Source organism: Triturus cristatus, chromosome 2_1 (assembly GCF_964204655.1).
Source record: "Triturus cristatus chromosome 2_1, aTriCri1.1, whole genome shotgun sequence".
Lineage (NCBI taxonomy): Eukaryota > Metazoa > Chordata > Amphibia > Caudata > Salamandridae > Triturus > Triturus cristatus.
The window spans coordinates 759,401,582-759,423,557 of NC_140581.1; the positions used below are offsets into that span (position 1 = coordinate 759,401,582).

Sequence of the window (21,976 nt, forward strand, 5' to 3'; positions counted from 1 at the left end):
TGTCCTCTGTAGAGAGAAATCCATGGTCACTACTGTGCCGGTCGCAGCCCTCCCAAATTCCATGGTCACCTTGTGTTTCCCCATGTAGACCCAAACAAAAATCCACTCTGCACTCTTCAGCTGTGGACTTAGTGAGATGTGACCAAACACGTACTGCAGATTGATGCGCAAAAAAATCCAGCGGGGGGACTACAAGCACGATGGCACACAGTAGAACAGAACAGACAAGCCTTGAGGCCAGTTCAAAAGGTTCACAAGTCACCTAGGCGCTGTGACACTACAACCGGCGGCAGGTGAATGATTATGAATACTAATGATGTAACGCGAGGGAACACTGCCCTCCCTACCTGCTCCTCAGACCTAGTCGCCAAAAATGGAATGGATGGTGCAGGTGTGACACCCACTGCCAACCTTCACCTCACGATGCGCCAAGTAGTAAGGTGCTGCAGAAAGATGCCAAGAAAGAGGGAGACCAAGAGGGTAGGCCCAGCCCAGCATCCTCTGGTCTGAAGGGCGCACCCGCCCTTGGGAGTACAACTGCGCTTTTCAGCGCCCGGCGAGGGACAGCCAGCCTCCTCCTCCTCAGCTCCGCCTTCTGGGAAAACAAATCTCTCCTCGCAATGGCCACAGCAGCAGGGCAGACCAAAACAGGGCAACAGCGTTTTGCTTCACTTCCCACGGTGCAGGAGGACAACTGCGCTTTTCAGTGTGTGGCGTGGGAGAGTTCGCCTCCTACTCTGCTCCGCCTTCTAGGACAATGAGTCCCTCCTCGGAATGGCCACAGCAGCAGGGCAGACCAAAACAGGGCAACAGCATTTTGCTTCACTTCACACAAAAATCCATGAGACATAATCAGGAACCTTTGACATAATGTGTGGGAAGACTTCAAGATCTATTGATTCATTTATGAGATTACAAAAGATTTTGCTTGTGAGAAGGTTTACCAACTACATTTTGAGAATTCCGAACGTCCTGGTGGACATAAAATTCACCACTGAAGGTCTGGTTGAAAAATATATTATTGTGATAATTATCAATGTATGAAGCGTTTCTACTCAAGTCAAGAAATACTTTATTCGACTCTTGAGAGAGCCATAAAAGATTGCATATACATATTTTCATTTAAAAACGAGAAAAGCGAACAGGTCCACATACACAATAATTATACATTATAATCAGTAGTTAATATTTGCTACAAATCTTAAAAGTTGTAAAAAGATAGTTTAAAAGACCGGAATATTTACTCTCTTTAGAAACAACCGAAATTATATCCTGTGACAATTTGTGATTTCGAATCCCAATAGCAAGTAAAAGTGGGAGAATAAACAGTTTCCTATGTGGGGTACAAAAACGACAAAATAAAATAAAGTGCTTTGGCATTAACGACTATCACAAGGGCATACTGGAAGTGATGCAAACCATGAGCCTTGAGTAGGGAAAGCAACTATGTAATGGATTGTTTTTAACCGCAGCCTAGTCAGCAGAAATTACCGCCTTTCATTTAAATCAATTTGTAAATAAAGTGTTGGTTCTCTTTGTAGCTGGGAAAAAGGCTCTGAAGGGTTAGTCGTGTTACAAGTAATATGCATCGGCTCATGACTTTGGTAGAAAAGAGATTTGATAGAGGCGGATGAAGCATTCTTTAGGGTGTCAGGGTTTGCATAATATTCTGTGACACGCGTTTCTACTCATTTTCAATAGGCCTATTCTACAAAGAACTAAAAGCATGCATGTTTTAGCTTGAATCTTTAATCCCATATATTATGAATTTAAACGTTACACTATGTATAAAAATACCTTAAGAATTTTCTTACCAAATCTTTCTTGAACTAGGAGAGCCACCTGCTTTCCCACCTGAGTGCTGCCTGTGAAAGACACCAAATCAACCCGCTCATCTTTAGCCATGGCCTTCCTGTTGATTACAATATCAGTGGTGTTATTGCCTTCATTCTAATGGATATTTACACATGCCTACAATGATCATTTTGCAACAAATAGTCTTTGCATTTCACATTAAACTGTTGCCAGAATGGTTATTGGTTTCCATTACTTTTGTGTGACAGAACCTAGGAGCATGCTCATTTTAAAAACCTTAATATTATGATTATTTAGATTGCTTGGCGTGCATATGGAAATTTCCCTCTGATCATGGGAATCACTGAATTCATGTCCCTTGCTATGCACTACCCAATTATGCACAGTCAAAATGTTTTCTGATAGACTTTCTCTTGAAAATTTCAGTGCAGATATTGTCCAAACGATTTTATCACATATCTGCATTCTGATGTTCAAAATCAATAGTCTTGTGAAGAAACCCAGAGATTATACATACAAAAATATTCTAAGATTTCCATCAGGCAAATTATCAGTTCAAAGCTACTCAATGCACCTCAGGCTTATTGACCTTCATCGGGAGCAAATTATTTGTTTTTCATCAATTCATTTAAAAAAAAAAAAAAAAAAAAAAAAATTCATTCTAGTTTCTGCTTACCTTCATTCCAATTAAATGCACACTGCGAATCTTGGGAAGATATAGAACCCAAACACCACATTTCCATATGCTTATAGAGTACAATATAAGGAAGCTCCAAAAGCATCTTTATACACAAGTGCCTCGTTTGATGCAAACATGCCACTCTATGTAGACTGCAAGAGGTCTAGGTTCCTGAAAGAAGCATCTGCTCTAGATAGGATAGCAAACTTGCAGTTGAAAAGATATAGATATAAGGAATGCAAGTATTTAAAATGGAGAGATCGTCAACTCACCCAATGTCAGCTCCCCCACACGTCAAGGAACAAATGGCACCAGGTAAGTTATTGTCTTCCAGGACTTGGGCAACAATTCTAAAAGCAAAAAAAAAAAATTAACCAAGTTACAACACGGCACCTTCCAACTGCAGTCAAGAAGTTACTAAAAATAAGTAATAATTCCCCCGTAAGAAGTCATCTGTCAAACTATGGTGCTAAGTTAGCATGCAACAAAAATAAAGGCAAACGTAGTAGTATATATCCAGACTTACTTTGTGACAGCAACACTGGTCAGTGAGGTGGTAGGAGCACCTTTCCTTAATGCAAAAAAATATACAGCTGTTAGTCAAACCACTACTTCAGTTTAAGGTAAAAACATAGTGTAATTTTATTATTCCAAGCTGTTTTTTTTAAAACTTAAATTAAAGGAAGTGGTCAGAAACGTTAACTTGGAACTGTACATGCTTCGAAGGATCCAGCCATTTCTCTGCACAACCAGCAGACAAAACGGATTAGACTGTTAAAGAGGACATAGTTGGATTATTTTGATATTATCAGTCCTGTTTCCAACAAAAGGCAAATCTACAGATTTCAACAAGTCCAGAATCAAGCAATATTAAAAATGCTACAATAATAAAATTCCCCCCACTATCGGTAGAGGCTAGAATTAATTCAAAATCAATACCTAATGAATCGGCCCATGATCACTCCAAAAACTAGCAACACAGATAGACCACCCCAATCTTTGAAGTTATTTGATTACCATAGGTTAAAAAATATGGAGACAAAGACCTGAGAATCCAAAGACCACATCTCTGGAATTATGTAAACCGTTCTTGGCAGTAGAACCATGGTCAGGAAATTCCTCAACTCTTCAAAGCAACCTTCTCAGACAGTCAATTGAATAATTAGGTGCAAGTACCTCAGACAAATGTTGTCCTCTCTTGTTCACCGACTCTGATCAAATAGATCACCTTACTGTGAAGTTGACTCAAACAGCAACCCACAAATCCAACGACTGGCCATTATGCAAAACATGATGGAAATTTGTAAACCAAACTATTGCCCTCTACTTAACTCGTGTTCAATGTTATTACCAGAATTGGATTAGAGAGATTGTAGAACAAAATGAAGTCCCACTCCCATATTAACCTCACATCTGGACTCTTAACCGCTAGTGTTAATTAAGAGGGGCACTCTTTTTTTATTCCCCATATACCAATTCCATAACAACGGAATCCCCATGTGGAGGTGGTTAAAAACCTACTGCTACCCAGCCCATGTGTAGGTGGTTGAAACCCTACCAAGCCCAATGGCATTTCTGCCAACTTGTATGGCGTTTGCCTTTGGTCACCCAGCTTTCCACTGTGACTTGGGGTAGAGTAGCTTCATTACATGCAACAGAGGAGGGGCTTAGGTCTCACATATCAGTCAACGGTTACCAGAAACAAGTGCATTTCCTTTACCTCCCAAGACCCAGTTTCTGCACATTGAATAGGACCAATACAGACTGCTGATGGGGAAGGACAATGATAAGGTCAAATGTTCCCATCTTTCTCACCCTCTTTCTCATCCTTCCTAATAATGCAGTTTAACAGTATGCTAGATGATAATGAATCTGGAAAACCGATGTTTATTTTATATATTGAGAGAAAGGCCACACCAGAGAAACAAATGTCTTCACAAGCATGAAACAAATCACTAAAGTAAATGTTATAGAACCCTGCACCAAGAGGTTACTGGTTCCAATAATAAACTGGAAGGTAACATGGATGCTTGTAATAACAAGCAATTTCACTCTAGCCCTAAGAAGAACTAGCTACGTGGAGAAGATTCCTCATTACCAAATATATTTGTGTCATAAAAGGATAAGAGAGAGGTATTAGTTAAATTACCAGTTCTCGTGATGGGACTATCGCTGACCTCCAAGTTATACATTTCATCCTCCAACAGTCGTTAGTTGGGGAAAGAAACTGCCACCAGGCAAATTTAAAATGTGCTCAAAATCTTTCCCATGAAAAATTAGATCATGACTCTAAAAACTACTCTCATAAACACACTTCAGTGGAACCTGTATGTTTATCTTGACAAGGATGTTAATGATGAATTGAAAGTCATTTATACTATTTCCGTCTTCTGACTGACACACCCAGACAGAGTTAAGGTACACTGGGACTGAGCTGCTCTAAGGACTGCAGCACTACTGCCCAGGTTTAACCTGTTTCTGCAACAGGAGGCAACATGCTTCCAAGAGTGCTATCACCTCCCCTCACTTTTAGCACTCCATGGAAGTTTGATCACTAGCATGGCCAACACCTGCACCTTCAAATGATAAAAGTTATAAACCCAAGAGACCGTAGTAGCCAGATCCCATTACCCCCAACAAGTAATACAAATGTGTAATAAGAAATATGGAATTTTCGTTCTGATGATCCCTTCCAAGGCAATATGCAGTATTGTTGTTGGGATAGTTCTTATTATCTTACCAAAATGTCTACAGATCTGTTTCTAGGGTTGTTTCAGAGCACAGACAATCACTGTAAACTGCAACATACATTGCCGACAAAGAACTGGTTGGAAAATAAACATTTTTGTTACATTTTCTAAAACACAATTAGCTTCCCTCATAGGATATAGGTTTTTCCTTAGAAACAATAGAAAATAACACGCCAATGGGGTAGGAAGCTTTTGTTGGAACAAATGGGTCAATTAGTTCAGATAAAGAGAGCTAGGTCACATCACATCTAAAATGACATGTTCCCATGGTCAGTTAATTTCACATCTCAAACGGTGACACATCTGGCACTGAAGCATCACATCTTACCAGAGACATACATTCCCGCAGATCAAAGCAAGGGCATTATTCCAACCATAAACTGCAACAGGAAAGTTGAATGCAGTGATGATGCCAACCAGCCCCACAGGATTCCACTGTTCAATCAAAGCATGACCAGGTCCTGGAACAGGAAGAGAGAGTGGAAAAAGTCAGATGGCTAGTCTACTCAATAATGTCTTGCTCAACAAATTAGGAGTGAAATTAACACTCCTAAAAGGCAGTCATGTGCAACACTCCCATTAGTACAAATACAGAGAATATGGGCTTTATATAGGGTTTGGCAGAGTAAGAATGCCGTAAAATGGAGGGCCTCCTACCTGCCAAAACTGAAGTTTTCCAACTCTATTTTGAGTTGAGGACTCTACTAGCTCACCATTAGTGAAGCTGCTACTAGCATAGCCATTCGCAATCCTGACCCAGCGATCTGTCTGCTAATGCACTACTGTAATGGGCGATAGGACCCCCCTACTGAGGGCAGGCCAACAGTCACTAATTGTTGCTGAAAAGGTTAAATGCTCCCCACAGGCAGCAAAAACCTCAACAGTGCAACAGGGTCAATTCCTTATTTGCTCAGTAAAAATAGACTCCTGCTTTGGAAGTTTGCTTTTTCTAATGAAAGAAAAGACTGGAGCAGGCAATTTAAACATGGCACCTACTCAGCTAGGTTCACTGCCGTGAAGGGAGCTGCTGCTGCAGTGGTTCCCAACCCAGGAAGGAGATCCCCTCCAGGCAGATGGGAACCCCAAAATACGGCATGCAGCATCCTGCCAGGGTGAATATTACTACTCTTTTGGTGGGGTACCAATCAAGGACTAAATAAAGCCATGTGCCAGCAGTAACCAACTCCGTACCAGATCAGTCAATACTGTTTGAGGAACCAGCCCCAGAGCAGAAAACAAATGTCACTCCTACTTACCAATGCAAACATTTTATTTTTTCAAGTTGCCTGAAAATGGGAGCAGCTTAGTAGTAATTATTTATGCAAAACTACCACAAATCGTGTACATTCAATCATATTCTTATTCATTCTCATAAACAAAAACAAATTCTACAAACGTTTCAATGCAGTGAGGGCGTGGAACTAAAAAGTATTAAGTCTTAGGTGGATGAAGAAACCCGAACATGACTGAAAATGATATACATTGTACAATACACAGGTTAAGCTTTCTATAGATCTTTAATATCACAAACTAAATCTCAATTGCAATAGGTCTATACAACTGCACGTCAAGTCTTTAGTTAACTCTAAGTGCAATTTGTAGGGACCCTTTCTCTATTCCTGGTCACCATGAGTAAAAGCATAAACACACATTTATTTCAATAACCAGATTGTAGGGAAAGCTTTGGCATCACAAATCTTAAATATATCAGTTTTCAACTATGCCTAATAGCCAATAAACGCTATTTCCAAAATGTTCTCAACTTAGTCCTTTGCTACATTTCTGACAATAGTGATGCCAAAAATGAATCAATTTAAAAGCACTGTTTGCCAAGGTTATGCTTGAGGAGTACATACACAGACATTAAGACAAACTACCTCAAAATAATTAATACGAAGCCACAGCGGATAAAAATTACTATCCTGTAAAAATGGTTATCCAACATGAGTGCTTTGTAGCGTCACATGTTCTCTCAATGACACTCTGCAACAAGTTCTGTGAACTGATATTGTTGATATACTTTTTGCACTATGCTGTTAAATCTATGAATCCGGTCAACTACATTTGCTTACAGCTGAATTGAACAAATGGCAACTTTCCATTGAGGCAATCATGAAGGAAGGCAGAGTACTAATCTGTAAACTGTGGTCAATGGAATAATACACTACATAAAACGTTTTTGGGGAGCACAATGTCAACCTGAGCATTGATTCTTTATTAAGAATTAAATCAGTGTTTGTGGAAAGTGAAGACCAACATTTAAAGATCAGCTCTGCAAATTAAGACAGTCGGCTATTGCTATTGTGACTGCTATCAACTAGTTAACTGATACTTTGAACTACATGGAAGAAAATGTGTATTAAACAGGAATTTAACAACTAGGATGTAAATTATTGATACATTTTAAACCTCTCCTCAAGTACCTGAGTAATACCAAGATGATCCCTTCAAGACAGAGCACCGTTTGTTCCGTAGAAACAGAAGACTAACATCAAGATGGGAACAAATTTGAGTTGCTTAGCAAAAAAAGTTTGCATGAATAATAAGAAAACTGCGAGGCCTCATTCACATCAAGACTGACTTACAATAATTCAAGCAAGACACACTTGTCTGGGGCTGCGGCTTAACAGCCCATCAGGACAGCCACATTTCCTTCAACTTCCTTTGCGTCCGGAGTGCATCCTGTAACAGCCACAGGATGGGCTAATCTATGGGCATGGATGGCTTGGTGGCAGGCAGTGGGAAGTTTGGTGAGACATAATCGCTGCAAGTTGACCCAGTGGATCCCCCAGGAACGAGCATAACTTTATGGTGCCAGATTCAAAAATGTCTCAACGGTGACCCAAAATGGCTGCACCAACATTTCACTTGAACTAAAAGCCTCCCAGGGGCAAGTTGGAAAGTGCAAGGTCTTTACTATGGCGACAAGAAGGTAAGCTATGCAGCTCTAGCAGAGCCAGTAGCCAAGCTCCTCACATAAAAGACTGCATCAACCCCATTGGAACCACCATCTGTGCAACGCTTTCCTGATGCAGGCCCTCGCCTCGATCAGCGAAGGCAGTCCCAACGACGATGCAGGTCTCATACCCCATCCTAACAGCTCCTTGGAACTGATGCATCACCTCAACTGCATGACGCATCCTCAAAGGCAAACTTCACATTGCGAGCCCTCGTCAACGGGATCCTAGCAGCCACTAGGACCAAGTAATGGGGATTCCCATGTGCGGAGCTGTTGCACTACACAGCCATTGTAGAGTGACTACATGTACGAAAACACAGAAACCCCTGCTGTGTATTCTGGTCACCACGTATAATTGACGATTAATGGGAATATGTCAAATGTGGGGAAAAAGAGAGTAGAAACAGTTGGGGACTCTTTGATAAGGGTACGATGAAGGTCATGCAAGTACGGTCAGAAAAATATGACATTCTGATAGGTCACTTTTTGCACCATGAGGCCCTCCAAGCAAGGGTTCAGGAATAATGGGGGATTGGTGACAGTGAACCACACACGCTTACTTACACACTCTCTATACCAAGGGCCAAGGGAGGTGCCTGTCACATGGCAACACCAGAGCCTTTTGGAAGGCTGGGGCTCTCTTAAATCCGATTAGAAATGATTGGGGTGCGGATGTAATATGGCACTCTACAACACAGAATAGGATATGGTTCTGCAATACCCCCAAAAGTTTCCTGCAATGCCAGGTTGCAATACAGTCCATTCAACCAAATGCACATATCATACATGATCCCAAAATGTATTAAAACAATGAACCCAATCACAAACGTACTATGCCCCAGATGGCAGGAGGAACAGTCAGACTTTACCCATATGATCTGGAGCGGACCTGCACTGAAACTATAATGGGAAGTAGAGGGATTACTTATCAACAAAGTCACTGAAAGGGAGCATGACCAACCGCATATGAGGCCTTAATCTCAGGACAAAGGCAGACAATGCAAACACCAGATTTGCAGACCTGCTCCCTAGACTGACCAAGCACACAATTAAAATGCACTGAAAGGACTGAGCTAGCCCCCCCCCCCCCCCATGGTGATATGGAAGAAATGTGAGTGAAAATATGCCACTAGCGAAATGCAGGCTGTGCAAAGAGTAGATGCCAGGGGCCCCAGAACGCTTCCCATCGCTAGCGCTTTTATGCTCAGAGGACTGCTTTCTTAGGAATGGCAAAGGATGATAACAGACCACTGTAATTAAATTAACCTGAGCATGGGGATCACTGCTCAGATACTTATGGCATACTCCATTTTGCAGACTCCCCTACGGCAAAGAATACAAGAAAGGGAAGGTCGGAACAATACAAGGCCCAGCAACTCATGGGACCAGGGGGTATAACACTGACAAATAATAAAGCACGCCCCTAAAAAAGTGAACCTAAATCTCTTCAACAGTAGAAGGCTAGTGTTGCTCTGATAAAACAACACAATTGCTGATACAGTATACCTTTCTAGAAGGGTGAGGGGGTGGAGCAAGGGGAAAAAAAAATGTTCATTAGCTGGGGTAATGGGGTACGAAAGGAAAAATAGCACAATAGTATATGATATAACAGAGGTTGCCAAAACCACGTAGGACATTTAATAGTGCTTATGTAAGCTAGGCTGAACTAGTCTTTTAGGTCGAAGCCTACCAGATATAAAAAGTGGTCTGGTTTACAAAGACTTTTTGGGGACACTTGGAAAGCCTCCCTATCAAATGTGTTCCATCCATTGCTTATCTAGTGGCTTTGTCTTTTGTAATTCACAGCGGATTGCTTACTATTTGCTGGGTTTATCTGTTATAGGCTGTTCAGCATGTCTTTGTCCAGGATGCGCGTTTGCAGAGTGGTGTAAAAAGGGGGCGTGGCATCGGACCACTCTCAGCAATCCAGCTGTGTTGGGCTTACTGGAGGTACCTGGTGGGCTAGTTGGCCCCTAAGAACCCCCAGCAGCGAAGGGGACTTTAATCCCCATCCAAGAGCGCGGCAGGAAGTGCGTTTGGAGAGTGGTGGGGAAAGGGGCCATGGCCTATGAGAACTTAGCAATCCTGCTGCGTGGGACTTACTGGAGGTAATAGGAGGGGTAATTGGCCCCCCAAGGTTGACCTTGGGGGCCAACTACCCCTCCTGTTACATTCAGTAATTCCCACACAGTGGGATTGCTAAGAGGTCTTCGTAGGCCACGCTCACCTTTCTCCACCCCTCCGCAAACGCGCCTCCTGGCACAGTACTGGTTGGGGGATGAAGTCCACTTTATTCCTGAGGGACTTTGGCGTCCAAGTAGCCCTCCTGGTACCTCCTGTAAGTCCGACGTAGCGGAATTCATGAGCGCTGGTCAGAGGCCCAGACCCCTTTCTGCACCACTCTGCTAACGCGACTACTACGTTATAGTTAGAAATTAGCATTTAAAAAACCTTGGAAATTCACTGAAAAAAAAACACAGGTTTCAGGGACTTTATAGTTACTTAGACATTTCACTCGTACAAAACCAGAGAAATTTGGCCGTTATAGTTAGTTAAGCTAACTAGAACTTGCGCCCTGCAATGCACTGCTGATGACATCACATATTACATTACTCATGACATGGTCAGTGACATCACTGATGACATCTCAAATGACATCACTGATGACATCATCCACTTAATAACTGATGCACCTCCTCACTCCCTAATAGAACCTTTCATACACCCACTCTAAAATACAGACTACCATTCTCGAAACTATACACACCAATACCAGTTAGTACGTACCCACTCACTGATTCATAGGTCTACACACGCATCTACTCACTCACCCATACAGTCCCTCATAGAAGCAGTCACTCATACAGCATCTGATATATGCACTAATACACCCATACAGACACTCACACACCACCACTCACCCTTAGAATTCATAGGTCTACACACACATCTACTCACTCACCCATACAGTCTCATACACGCAGTCACCTGATATATGCACCCATAGACACACACACCACCACTCACCCATAGAATTTCTCACACACCTAGTCAGTCACCCAAAGTCTCAATCACACTGCCATTTACTCACCTATAGACACACCTCCTCACTTATAAGGATACTAACACATTCTTACTCTATTATACAATCACTGCCACAAGCACACACTCATCCATACAGCCACCCTCACAATCACTCACTCTCACATATAGTCACTTGTATACTCCAACACTCACATATGCTGCCTTTTACATATGTAGTTACTCACACATATACCACTGAGACATCCATTCACCCACCAACACAGCCATACGCACACTCACTCATCCATACAGACCCTCGCAGATGCACTCATGAGCCCATGCACTCAGTTAATCACCCACTCACACGTTATGTTAACTGGGTTTATAAAGCGCACAGCTGCCTCAGCAAAAAGGCGTCCCGGCGCTAGCAGTAGAGGAGCAGAAACAACAAAAGGGCTCAGGCAGAAAGAAGGAAAAAAGAGACAGGAGAAGACAAGATTACAACGCAGGAAAAAGAAAGGTCTTGATGGCTTTGCGAAAGGTCAGCAGGCTATCCATGCTGCAAATGTGAAGAGGCATCGAGTTCCATAATTTAGCTACCAGACAGCGAAAGGACCACCCCCCAATACGGAGACGCTTCACGCGGGGAATCACAACCAAGTGTTCCCACAGGGAGCGAAGATGGCGACTAGGTACATAAGGCGTCAACAAATTGGCCAGAAGTCCAGGAGACACGAATTTAAGAATTTTAAAAGATAAACAAAGAACCTTAAATTCAATTCGCTTAGCTATTGGCAACCAGTGTAATTGACAGAGAGCAGCAGCTGTAGCGCACCTACGCGGAAGCCCCAGCAGAACTCTGGCAGCAGCATTTTGAACTCGCTGTAGGCGCACCACCTCAGCCTGGTTAGCTCCGAGAAGGCGCGAGCTGGCGTAATCAAGTCTTGACAAGATCGCCGCCTGGACAATTAGCTGACGGGTGGGTGGGTTGAAGAACCCCAAAAGGGGTCTAAGTCCCCGAAGAAGACCGAAACAAGTCACAGCTACCTTCTTAGTGTGGTCTAGAAAACTGAGGGAGGAGTCCATCCAAACTCCCAAGTTTTTAACCACTGTCTTGGGAATAGGCATACTGCCGAGAGTGGATGGCCACCATTGCTCATTCCACAGGCCCCTATTCTTCCCCACCAACAGCACCTCGGTTTTATTAGCATTAAGCTGGAGGCAGTTGGAGTTCATCCACTCCGCGACTGCCGCAAGGCCGCTTCTAAACTTAGAAGCGTCCTGCATAGAATCGTCGGAGAGGGCCACCACCAGCTGTGTGTCGTCGGCGTAGGAGACCATAGTTGGAAAATTCCCACCCAATCTCTCTCCTACCTTGGGTAGCTAAGATCGCTGAGGCTCATGTCAATAACATACTAACTGGGTTGCTCAAAAGTAATGGCACCCTGGATCCCTCCCAGAATGGGTTCCGCCCTAGCCACAGCCGCAAGGGGTTGCACGTACAGATTGAAAAGTACTGGACTCAGAGCAGAACCCTGAGGCATCCCCTGCCCAATGCCCTGGACACATGAGAGAAATGGCGGGGCGGTCACTTGGAAGGTTCTCCCAGACAGGAAAGATCTAAACCATTCCAGGGTTAAGCCAACAACACCTGCCTCCTCCAGACGGCGTAAGAGAATGCTGTGGGAAACCGTGTCAAATGCGGTGCTGAGATCTAACAATATCAGTGCCGCAGTGTGCCCTGTGTCCAGAATGGTACGCAGATGTTCGGACACAGCCAAGAGAGCAGTCTCCGTGCTGTGGCCAGGACGGAACCCATTCTGGGAGGGATCCAGGGCGCCATTACTTTTGAGCAACCCAGTTAGGATGTTATTGACATGAGCCTCAGCGATCTTAGCTACCCAAGGTAGGAGAGAGATGGGGTGGAAATTTTCCAACTTAATCGGGTCCAGCGATGGATTTTTCCATAATGGGACCACCATGGCCTGCTTCCATGTCTCAGGCACCACCGCAGTAGCAAAGGAAGAGTTGACAACCTGGCATAAAGGGGCCAGGAGCACAGCGGGAGAGTCTCTGAACTGGGCGGGCTTCAAAGGGTCAAATGGGGAACCCGATTTAATTTCACCGCACAACAGAAAAAGCTCTTCCTGAGAGATGGAAGGGATAACCTCCAAAAGATGTGCGGGGAGTGACCCATGAGGGGTAGTGAGAGAGGGAGGCAGCAACGGGAACGACTTGTAGATAGTATCCACTTTTTTCACAAAATAAGTTGCCAGATCTTCACAATGTTGCTTAGAGCTGATCACCGAAGTAGTGGGGTTTTTTCTAACTAAGATCCTTAATTATTTTAAAGATACATTTAGCCGGATTTTGACTAAGTTTAATTTCCTTAGCAAAATAAGCTGCCCGGACAGAATGTATAGTCCTGTGGTAGCTTTTAATTGCAGCCCGATACCCGGCTTTGGCCCCGGGATCATAGTCCTTTCTCCAGATACGCTCCAAACTTTTACAAGATTTGCAGATCTCAGCTAGAAGTTCATTGAACCAAGGATTAGAATCCGAACAACGGCCCTTGGACCATTTAGCAGGAATGAGGGAATCAAGAGCTTTAGAAAGCCAATTGCAGAGTGATCTATAAGAAACATCAGGATCACTGTGCCCTTGAGGGTGTGAGCAGAAAGAAGTGCATGAAAATCCTCCAGTTTCAGTTTACGCCAAGGGCGTTTAAAGGAAGACCGTTGAGGGGTTCTGTGAGGAGGTTCGAAAATCGGGAAAGACATTGGGACCACATAATGGTCCGACCAGCATACAGGACTAGGGGTCTCCACAGAAACATGGGGAATGTTAGAAAAAACAGGGTCCAATAAATGTCCGGCCGTATGGGTAGCGCCAGAAACCAATTGCATTAATTGACAGGCCACCAGGTCTGCCAGCAAACTGTTGATATCATTGTCATGATTGAGATCAAAATGCAAATTGAGGTCACCCAGAATATTAAAATTAGCTGTGCTCATGGCCAGAGTGCCAACAGCATCCATAAGAGCCGATTTGAACTCTTTGGCTGGGCCCGGGGGGGGCGATAAACCAACAACCCTGACATAGTGAAGTTGGCGCTAAGAGTAATGCTAAAACGAGCACACTCACAACCCTGCACCAAACGAGCAGGAATAACAGGATTTAAAGATAACCGCGATGCCTCCCCCTCTAGATTTCCTATTTAGGGTCAAAATACTATAGCCTAGAGGAAGCGCAAGCCTCGGCTCTGCCACCATATCACTGAGCCAGGTTTCTGTGAGAAAAAAGGCATCAGGGGTTTTATCCTGGATTAGATGATAGATATCCAAATAATGTTTAACCAGGGAGCAAACATTTAAATGCAGGATTAGAATGGGCGACCTGGGAGCAAGTGGAGTGGGGTAGACTGGATGAGAGTTGAACCCACAGCTGCGACAGCAAAAAGGCCCTCCATATAACCTAGAGATGGTGATGGGCAAGCGTCCATCAGTGTGTTAATAGCCAACAGCTCAGTTTTAGAGTAGGAAGAGCGTCCTGACAAGCCGCCACCAGCGTGTCTGGCATCTGGCGACGTCCAGGCGCAGACGGGCGCGGACGGGGTTGCCATTGGCGCGCCGCCGGCACGCCCGCTGAGCGGCCGGGCAGGCATCTGAGCTTTAAACCCGGTGGGCAGGAAGTGAGGAGGCAAATGGGAGGCGTCGCGTTCCTCTGTACAATCGGCACAGCAAGCCGCGACGGAACGGAGAGCGCGAGGAAGGCACAACAATACAGGTAAAAGAATATGCAAAGTTTAAAAACACATAAATCAAGCACACAATTGTTTTAAAAATCAGCGCTAGCAAATATGACCCGCTTGGGGGCAAGCCAAGAAATACAGGCACCTCTCTACTGCGCGGCCGGACAGGCGACTGACCCTTAAACCCGGTGGGCAGGAAGTGAAGAGGCAAATGGGAGTCGCCGCATCCCTCCGTACAATCGGCACTGCAAGCCTCGACGGAACGGGGAGCGTGAGGAAGGCACAACAATACAGGTAAAAGAATATGCAAAGTTTAAAAACACATGAATCAAGCACACTATCATTTTAAAAGTCAGCGCTAGCAAATATGACGTGCTTGGGGGCAAGCCAAGAAATACAGGTACCTCTCTACATCCATGCAGGGAGTCACACACACCCCCACCCACCAAAACAGACACTCATGCACCCATACAGGTACTCAGACAACCAATCATTAACCCATATAGACACTCATGAAGCTACACACCAACCCAGGAAACCACTTACACACCAACTGACAGACTGATACAGACATTCACACAGATAAGTCATTCACCCATGCATTCACTAAGATACGTTTAATTACTCACTTACACAGTCAGTCACGCACCCAGTAAATCATCCATTCAGACACTCAAACCCACTCATTCTTCAATACACCTTGGTATATATAAAGTTCCACTGTACAAACTGCATGCGTGCACTCCTTCCGTAATAGTTTGCACAAATCAGAGAGCCTGGGAAGAGTTTATTTTCATAACTCCAAGCCGCAAACAAACCCAACGCGTTCCGGCGAAACCGCCTTGATCACGGGCGGTTTCGCCGAAACGCGTTTATTTGCGGCTTTGAGCTATGAAAATAAACTCTTCCTAAGCTCTCTGATTTGCGCAAATCATTACGGAAGGAGTGCACGCGTGTAGTTTGTACAGTGGAACTTTATGGAAAACAGGGATGACCTTGGACCCTGAGTGCACCACCGCATAAGTGTCCCGGTAATATCCGAGGAGGTGGAAAGGCAATATAACATTCGTAAACTTTTTAAAAACCCTCAGTCACTGAATGATGTCATCAGTGATATCACTGACAATGTCATGAGTGATGTAATATGTGAAGTCATCAGCAGTGCATTGCGGGGGCACGAATTATAGTTAGCTCAACTAACTATAATGGGCGAATTTCTCTGGTTTTGTACGAGTGAAATGTCAAAATAATTTAAACGTCCCTGAAACCTGTGTTTTTTTCAGTGTGCGTGTGTATATATTATATATATATATATATATAATTCCTGGTCGTTGATCCAATCTCGGATCATGAATGAGGCGCACTCCATGGGAAATATCTTCATTAAGATTTATTCAGCAACAGAGCAAGAAAACACCCGACAGACGCGTTTCGGCTACACGCCTTTGTCAATGTCGGTAGGGTTTACATTTTTTTGTCATTTTAAATCAAACAATAAAGTTCCATCGACATCGAGAGAGGGAATCGCTCGCTGTCAATCAATGAAATAGAGGAGGGAAACATTGTATCACTCTTAGAGATCTCCTTTAGGGCAGACATCTTGTAGCGTGCTGTTTCATCATACATTGTTATGTACATTTGCACAGTTTATAGTGAATTCATGCATTAGATGTTCATTTAAATTCATGAAATTCATCTATGATGTAGGTCTCCCAGAATTTTTTCCGCCCTGTATGGGCTGGGAGGAGACATTCCATACCATAACACTGCACGTATACTTGTACATTTCTTAATGAATTCGTTCATCGCTATTCCTTTTAATGTTAAAATACATATATATTTCCAATCTCCCACTGTACATATTCTCTGTGTGATTTCAGCCCTGAATGGGCAAAACTCATCTCTCTGTTATTTAATGTCTCCCCTGCTCTATCCCCTTTGTTACCCACCAAACCTTTCACAGAAGTGAAGTTAGGGTAGTGCCGATGATGCAAATATTCATTTTGTTCCAATTCTTATGTGATATGCACCCAGAGCTCCTCTTCGTTATTTAACCCAGAGGGGCTTTTAGTTTGCATCTCCAATATATATTTTGATTCGAGTCTTCTAAGTTTCTTAATCCTGTCCCCACCCCTCTCATCTTTTGGGACGTGATCCAGGCAAAAGAACCTCAAGAGGTTCGGATTTGACTTGTGATACTCCTTAAAGTGGCGTGCCACTGGATAGTTGACATCATAATTTTTTATAGCACGCATGTGCTCTAAAATTCTCTTTTTGGTAGGGTGAATTGTACTCCCTATGTATTTCAGATCGCAGGGACAGGACAGGCAGTATACAACAAATTCGGTGTTACAATTCATTAATTTGTTAATTTTTCTTTTTGTGGTTCTGCCCGGAATTGAAAATTCTTTCACCTTGGTTCCATTCTTGCAGGCCTTACAGTTCATGCACGGGAAGAACCCGGTTATTAAATCCTTTCTCTTGGGGTTCTTTGGGAAATGACTCCTTACGAGGTGATCCTTAAGGGCAGGGCCTTTTCTATATGTAATCTGGGGGGGTCTTAGGGATATGTGGCCCTATAACTACATCTGTTTTTAATATTTTCCAATTTCTTCGGAAAATCTGTACAACTTCCGAGGACTGGGCCGAATACTCAGTTATCATCCTCACTACATTGCTGTTGTCTGGAATGTGGAAATATGGATTTTTCTGGTCAGTTATGTCCCCTATCTTGGACCCCAACGGTTCTGTGTACATGTTACAAGTACATGTATGTTCCCTCCAGTTCCAGTTATGAAGACGCAAATACATGTGCGTCCACCGTTAACATGTCCTCTTTCAGATCCGCCATGAATGGGCCGGATATTCCATTCCTAAGTACGAAAGGCCACCGCCTTTATATGATTCACTTATGCCATTTTACAGTTCAGACGAGTAGGCCCTGATTCTGTCATCAAGCTTTTCTTTTTTTCTGTCTCTGAAGCTCCAGTCCGAGCCTGCATCTGTGACCATGAACTTTGTCTCATTCCCTGCGCGGCTCACGATGCCCGACATCAGCTTGCTGCCTGCCAAGAACTGTATTTCACCTTCGAAATTATCTGCTCCGATTCCTGCCCAATGCATTCCTGTCTAGTAGCTTAAGTAAACATTCTGCCAGCTACCGAGCAAAGGCCCGGCTTCTCTGTCTTCATGCAAGTAATTCATAGCCCTGTTACTATGGAAGATTCCTGCCCTCGCATCTAGTGTAGACACTTAGACGCTTGTACACGCACTAACAGTCAGTATAGTCAGTATAGAATAAGATTCTACTCTAAGAGACCTCTCTTCTGGATAACATAGTTCTTTAAACATAGGATGTTAGATATGATTTGGGATTAGGTTGACTTGACCCTCCAGACTTCTGTCGCCACATGTAGAGCTAAATGTCAAGTCCCCTTCACCCCCTAGTTGCACGTCAATCACACGTCATGCTGCTGCACGCGCATTTCTGCCAAGTATTTCTGCTGACATTGCGAAATTCTTTCATGTAACCACCCTCTTATGACATCACATCTGATGACGTTCTTTAAACACACCCAGTTACGCCTATCTTTGCCACGTATGAATATATTATCTCCACTATCAATTGTTACGCCTCTTGTATTTGCTTCACTGTAATGCTTATTGTATAAAAGTAATTGATTGTCAATAACGTATGTACTTCACTTCCTGAACCTTCGTGGTGATGGAACTTGGAGCAACCGATTATAATCGACCATTGGAATAAAGCCCATTCCGAACCTCTAATACCACGGATTCTGCCTCTTATTTACTGAGCTATTTTATTATGTTTCTGTATCAAATTAAGTCCCGGTAATTAAATTATTTACCACATAAATGGCGCCCGAACAGGGACACTTTCTCATCTCACGCGCCGGTGGTGCGTTGCAGGCCCGGTCTCCTGCCACAGCTGGACAGACAACAACGCGTACCAGCAGGATTTCCTGTATCTCCCTCCGGTCAAGCGGGGGCGACTGAGGCTGCGATCAACACCCAGACGAGGCGGTGAGAAGTGCGAAGTATCCCGACCAGAGCCTAGCTGAGAGAGCAAGATCCGAGGTATACAGAGGCCCACCAGTTTCCGAAGTCCCGAGTCGAGTCCAGTTTCCGAAGTGTTCAAGTCGAGTCCAGTCCGGTTCAAGTTCAGTTCAGATCCGTTCCGAGGCCTTCCGTTTCCGAGCTACCCGGTGAGTACCATTACTGGGGAGGCGTTCTGGCGTGCACATAAGTTGTGCCGGTCCAGACGGGTTTGGGTACACAAATCCGGTCTGCACTGTTTTAGCAGTGTATCTGTACTGTTTAGCAGTATATCTAGTATATCAAGTATATGAATTCAGAATAATTCAGTTAAAGTCGAGTATTATGTTTAGTGATTAAGTTTTTCTTAATCGTCATCATCATTGTTGCTCAGTTAAATGTTAAATGTTAAATGTTTTTAGTACGTTCTGTATATTGTGGTGTGAATGACTGTTCATTATTGTGATTACTGTATTAAGTTTGTTCAAAATCAAGTATCAGATCAGTTTTCAATATGCCGCTCTTTTCGAAATTAAGACAGATCACGACAAGAAAAGGGGTACTCGAAGAAGCCGTTCCTATTCCTCCTAGGGACACTCCAGGGTACTTCATGTATCATAAACATGGCTTAGACGCTATATTATTTCTTGATTTATGGGTAGACTACACTAAGGAATTACCAGAAAGTCAGAGGTGGCCCGCAGCTGGGACCTGGGATGCAGAGTGCATCGTGAAAGTAGAGGAAGAATTATGGAAAAAGAAAGCTAGACAATCACAGAAGGACGCCATTGAATTATGGCGTAAAGAATCGTATAGACGCACAGAAAAAGCACGTAGACAGGAAGAGAAGAGTAAAGAGAATTCAAATAAAGTTCAAGAAAATCTATTAATTGAAGAAGGTACACGAGTAAAATCAGAACAAGTAGACAGACAAAGACATGCCCTTATGAAGGGTATGTATCCCCTTCTGGCCGAAGGATTACCTAAGGCTACCCCGGAGATACCAAAAGACTTGCCAACCCCATTATTTCCAATAAAAGTACATCCTAAGGGGCATCCTAGAACCGCAGAAGATGTTTTTCTTTCCTCATATTTAGATGACGCAGCTCCTGAGTATGCTAATCCCGCCTCGCATAGACCGCCTGCCAGGGATATTCAACGCCAAGATCCAGTACCCGTATCTTTACAGCAACAAGTCCTGACACAAGTTCCGGCAAGCACATCTGTTTCTACATCTGTTCCTACAGCTACTTCTATAGCTGTGTCCACACCTATAGTTGCTGTATCACGTTCAACGAATCCTTTCACACCCGATACTCCAGACGGGGCTACCGGAGGTGCTACCAATATTTTTTCTACGCCACCCAGAATAAATAAACTTACCTTTCAAGAGTCAGCACATTCACGTACCCCCAAACTCATAAATGCCCGTACGCTTAAGGAACTTCTTATAGATTGTAGATATGACCCTGTGCCCGGCAAAGAGGACGAAATGATCATGGCATCATTACGTATCAGACGAGCCGCAGTGTATTTAGGGAAGTTACCAGGAATGGCGGCGCATCTAGATAATATATACCATTTTGTCCAAACAGGGCGAGATTCAGAATGTATTAACAGAGCTATGGAATACCAGAAAGTGGAAATACAGGGGGAACTGTTACGTTTCCTTATAAATTGTGTGATCAGAAATCAAGACCGACCGGGGGTAGACCCGGAAGCAATGCAAATTCTTACCAGATGGAGCCAGAATATCTCAGAAGGGAGACATGATAAGCAAAACTGTATAATAGCCATGTGCAGAAAGATCCGTAAAGAAATAGAACGTCTACACGAAGAAAGATTAGCGGTAGACCAGTTTGAACAAAACGAGGAGGAGGAAGGATCAGGACTGCCCACAAGACAGTCAGACACCATAGCCTATGTAGGTAGAGGAAGATCTTGTAATAGTACCAGATGTTTTACTGATCCGATACGTCCGATATGTCCAGACAATAACAGGAATTTCCAAACACCTATAATAAATATAAGGTCCCCCGAGCATTCGTTCCAAGCCGCTGACAAATTACTGCGAGAACGAAGGGGTTATCATTTACTCGATTCTATGGATGAACAAGAATTAGCCAGGTCAGCCGTTCATTGGGTTGACAGTCCCGGAAAATATGGTGATGATACAATAGCACACACATTTTTGAACCTCACCCCAGATGAACAGCGTTTAGCTGGGATTTATATGATTCAACAACTTCTTATACTATATAAAAGCCAACATTCAGATCCTGGTCCCTTACCTGATATATTGACTGAATTACTCACGAATAGATGGAAAGGTTCAGGTACTAAGTTAATTAAGGAAATACTAGAATCCAGAAGGCAGTACATTCTTTTTGTATGTCCAGAACATGTTTCATTGCCCATCAAGGAAAGACCGATGTATTACATGGACAGACAGAATCCCTTACGAGAAGTACACCCAATAAAGGGCGAGGACAATCAGTTTAAACGTGTATATGTATATACGCCGATATCGAAAATAGAATTGTTAGAAATGAAGAAAGTGGTACCCAGTCATGACAAAGACCCAGCGGGTTTCCACCGAGAAATTAAAGACATGTTACTCATGGGAGAGTATACCTATCCCGACATTATGACAATATTAAAGGTATTAATGCCTGCTGGCATCTATGAAAAACTCAGGGAAAAAGAGTGGGAGGTAGGAGACCAAAAGATAGATTGGACAGCATTAGAAGCAGAAGAAAAGGCCCGAACTGCAGGTTCGGGGCTTGGGGACAAAACTAAAGCACTACCAGGTTTATTAGTACAGGTACTGCCACGTTTATTAACTACGAAAAAGGAAGACTGGGGTGCAATTTCAGCCTGTAAACAAAAGCAAGATGAAGACACTAGTGATTTCTATGCCCGATTCGAAAAATGTTTTGGTA

At 43.5% G+C, this 21,976-nt stretch overlaps 1 protein-coding gene across 1 annotated transcript in view; it reads right to left on the reverse strand.

Annotated features, from left to right (window-relative positions):
* ALDH7A1 (aldehyde dehydrogenase 7 family member A1) overlaps window positions 1-21,976 on the reverse strand; it is a 295,831-nt gene that overhangs the window by 175,631 nt on the left and 98,224 nt on the right. The window contains exons 6-9 of the mRNA XM_085632694.1: window positions 5,573-5,705; window positions 3,021-3,065; window positions 2,767-2,844; window positions 1,815-1,912 (exon numbers count right to left, since the gene is read on the reverse strand). Coding sequence (XP_085488820.1) covers window positions 1,815-1,912; window positions 2,767-2,844; window positions 3,021-3,065; window positions 5,573-5,705 — 354 coding nt within the window. The remainder of the gene's footprint in view (window positions 1-1,814; window positions 1,913-2,766; window positions 2,845-3,020; window positions 3,066-5,572; window positions 5,706-21,976) is intronic.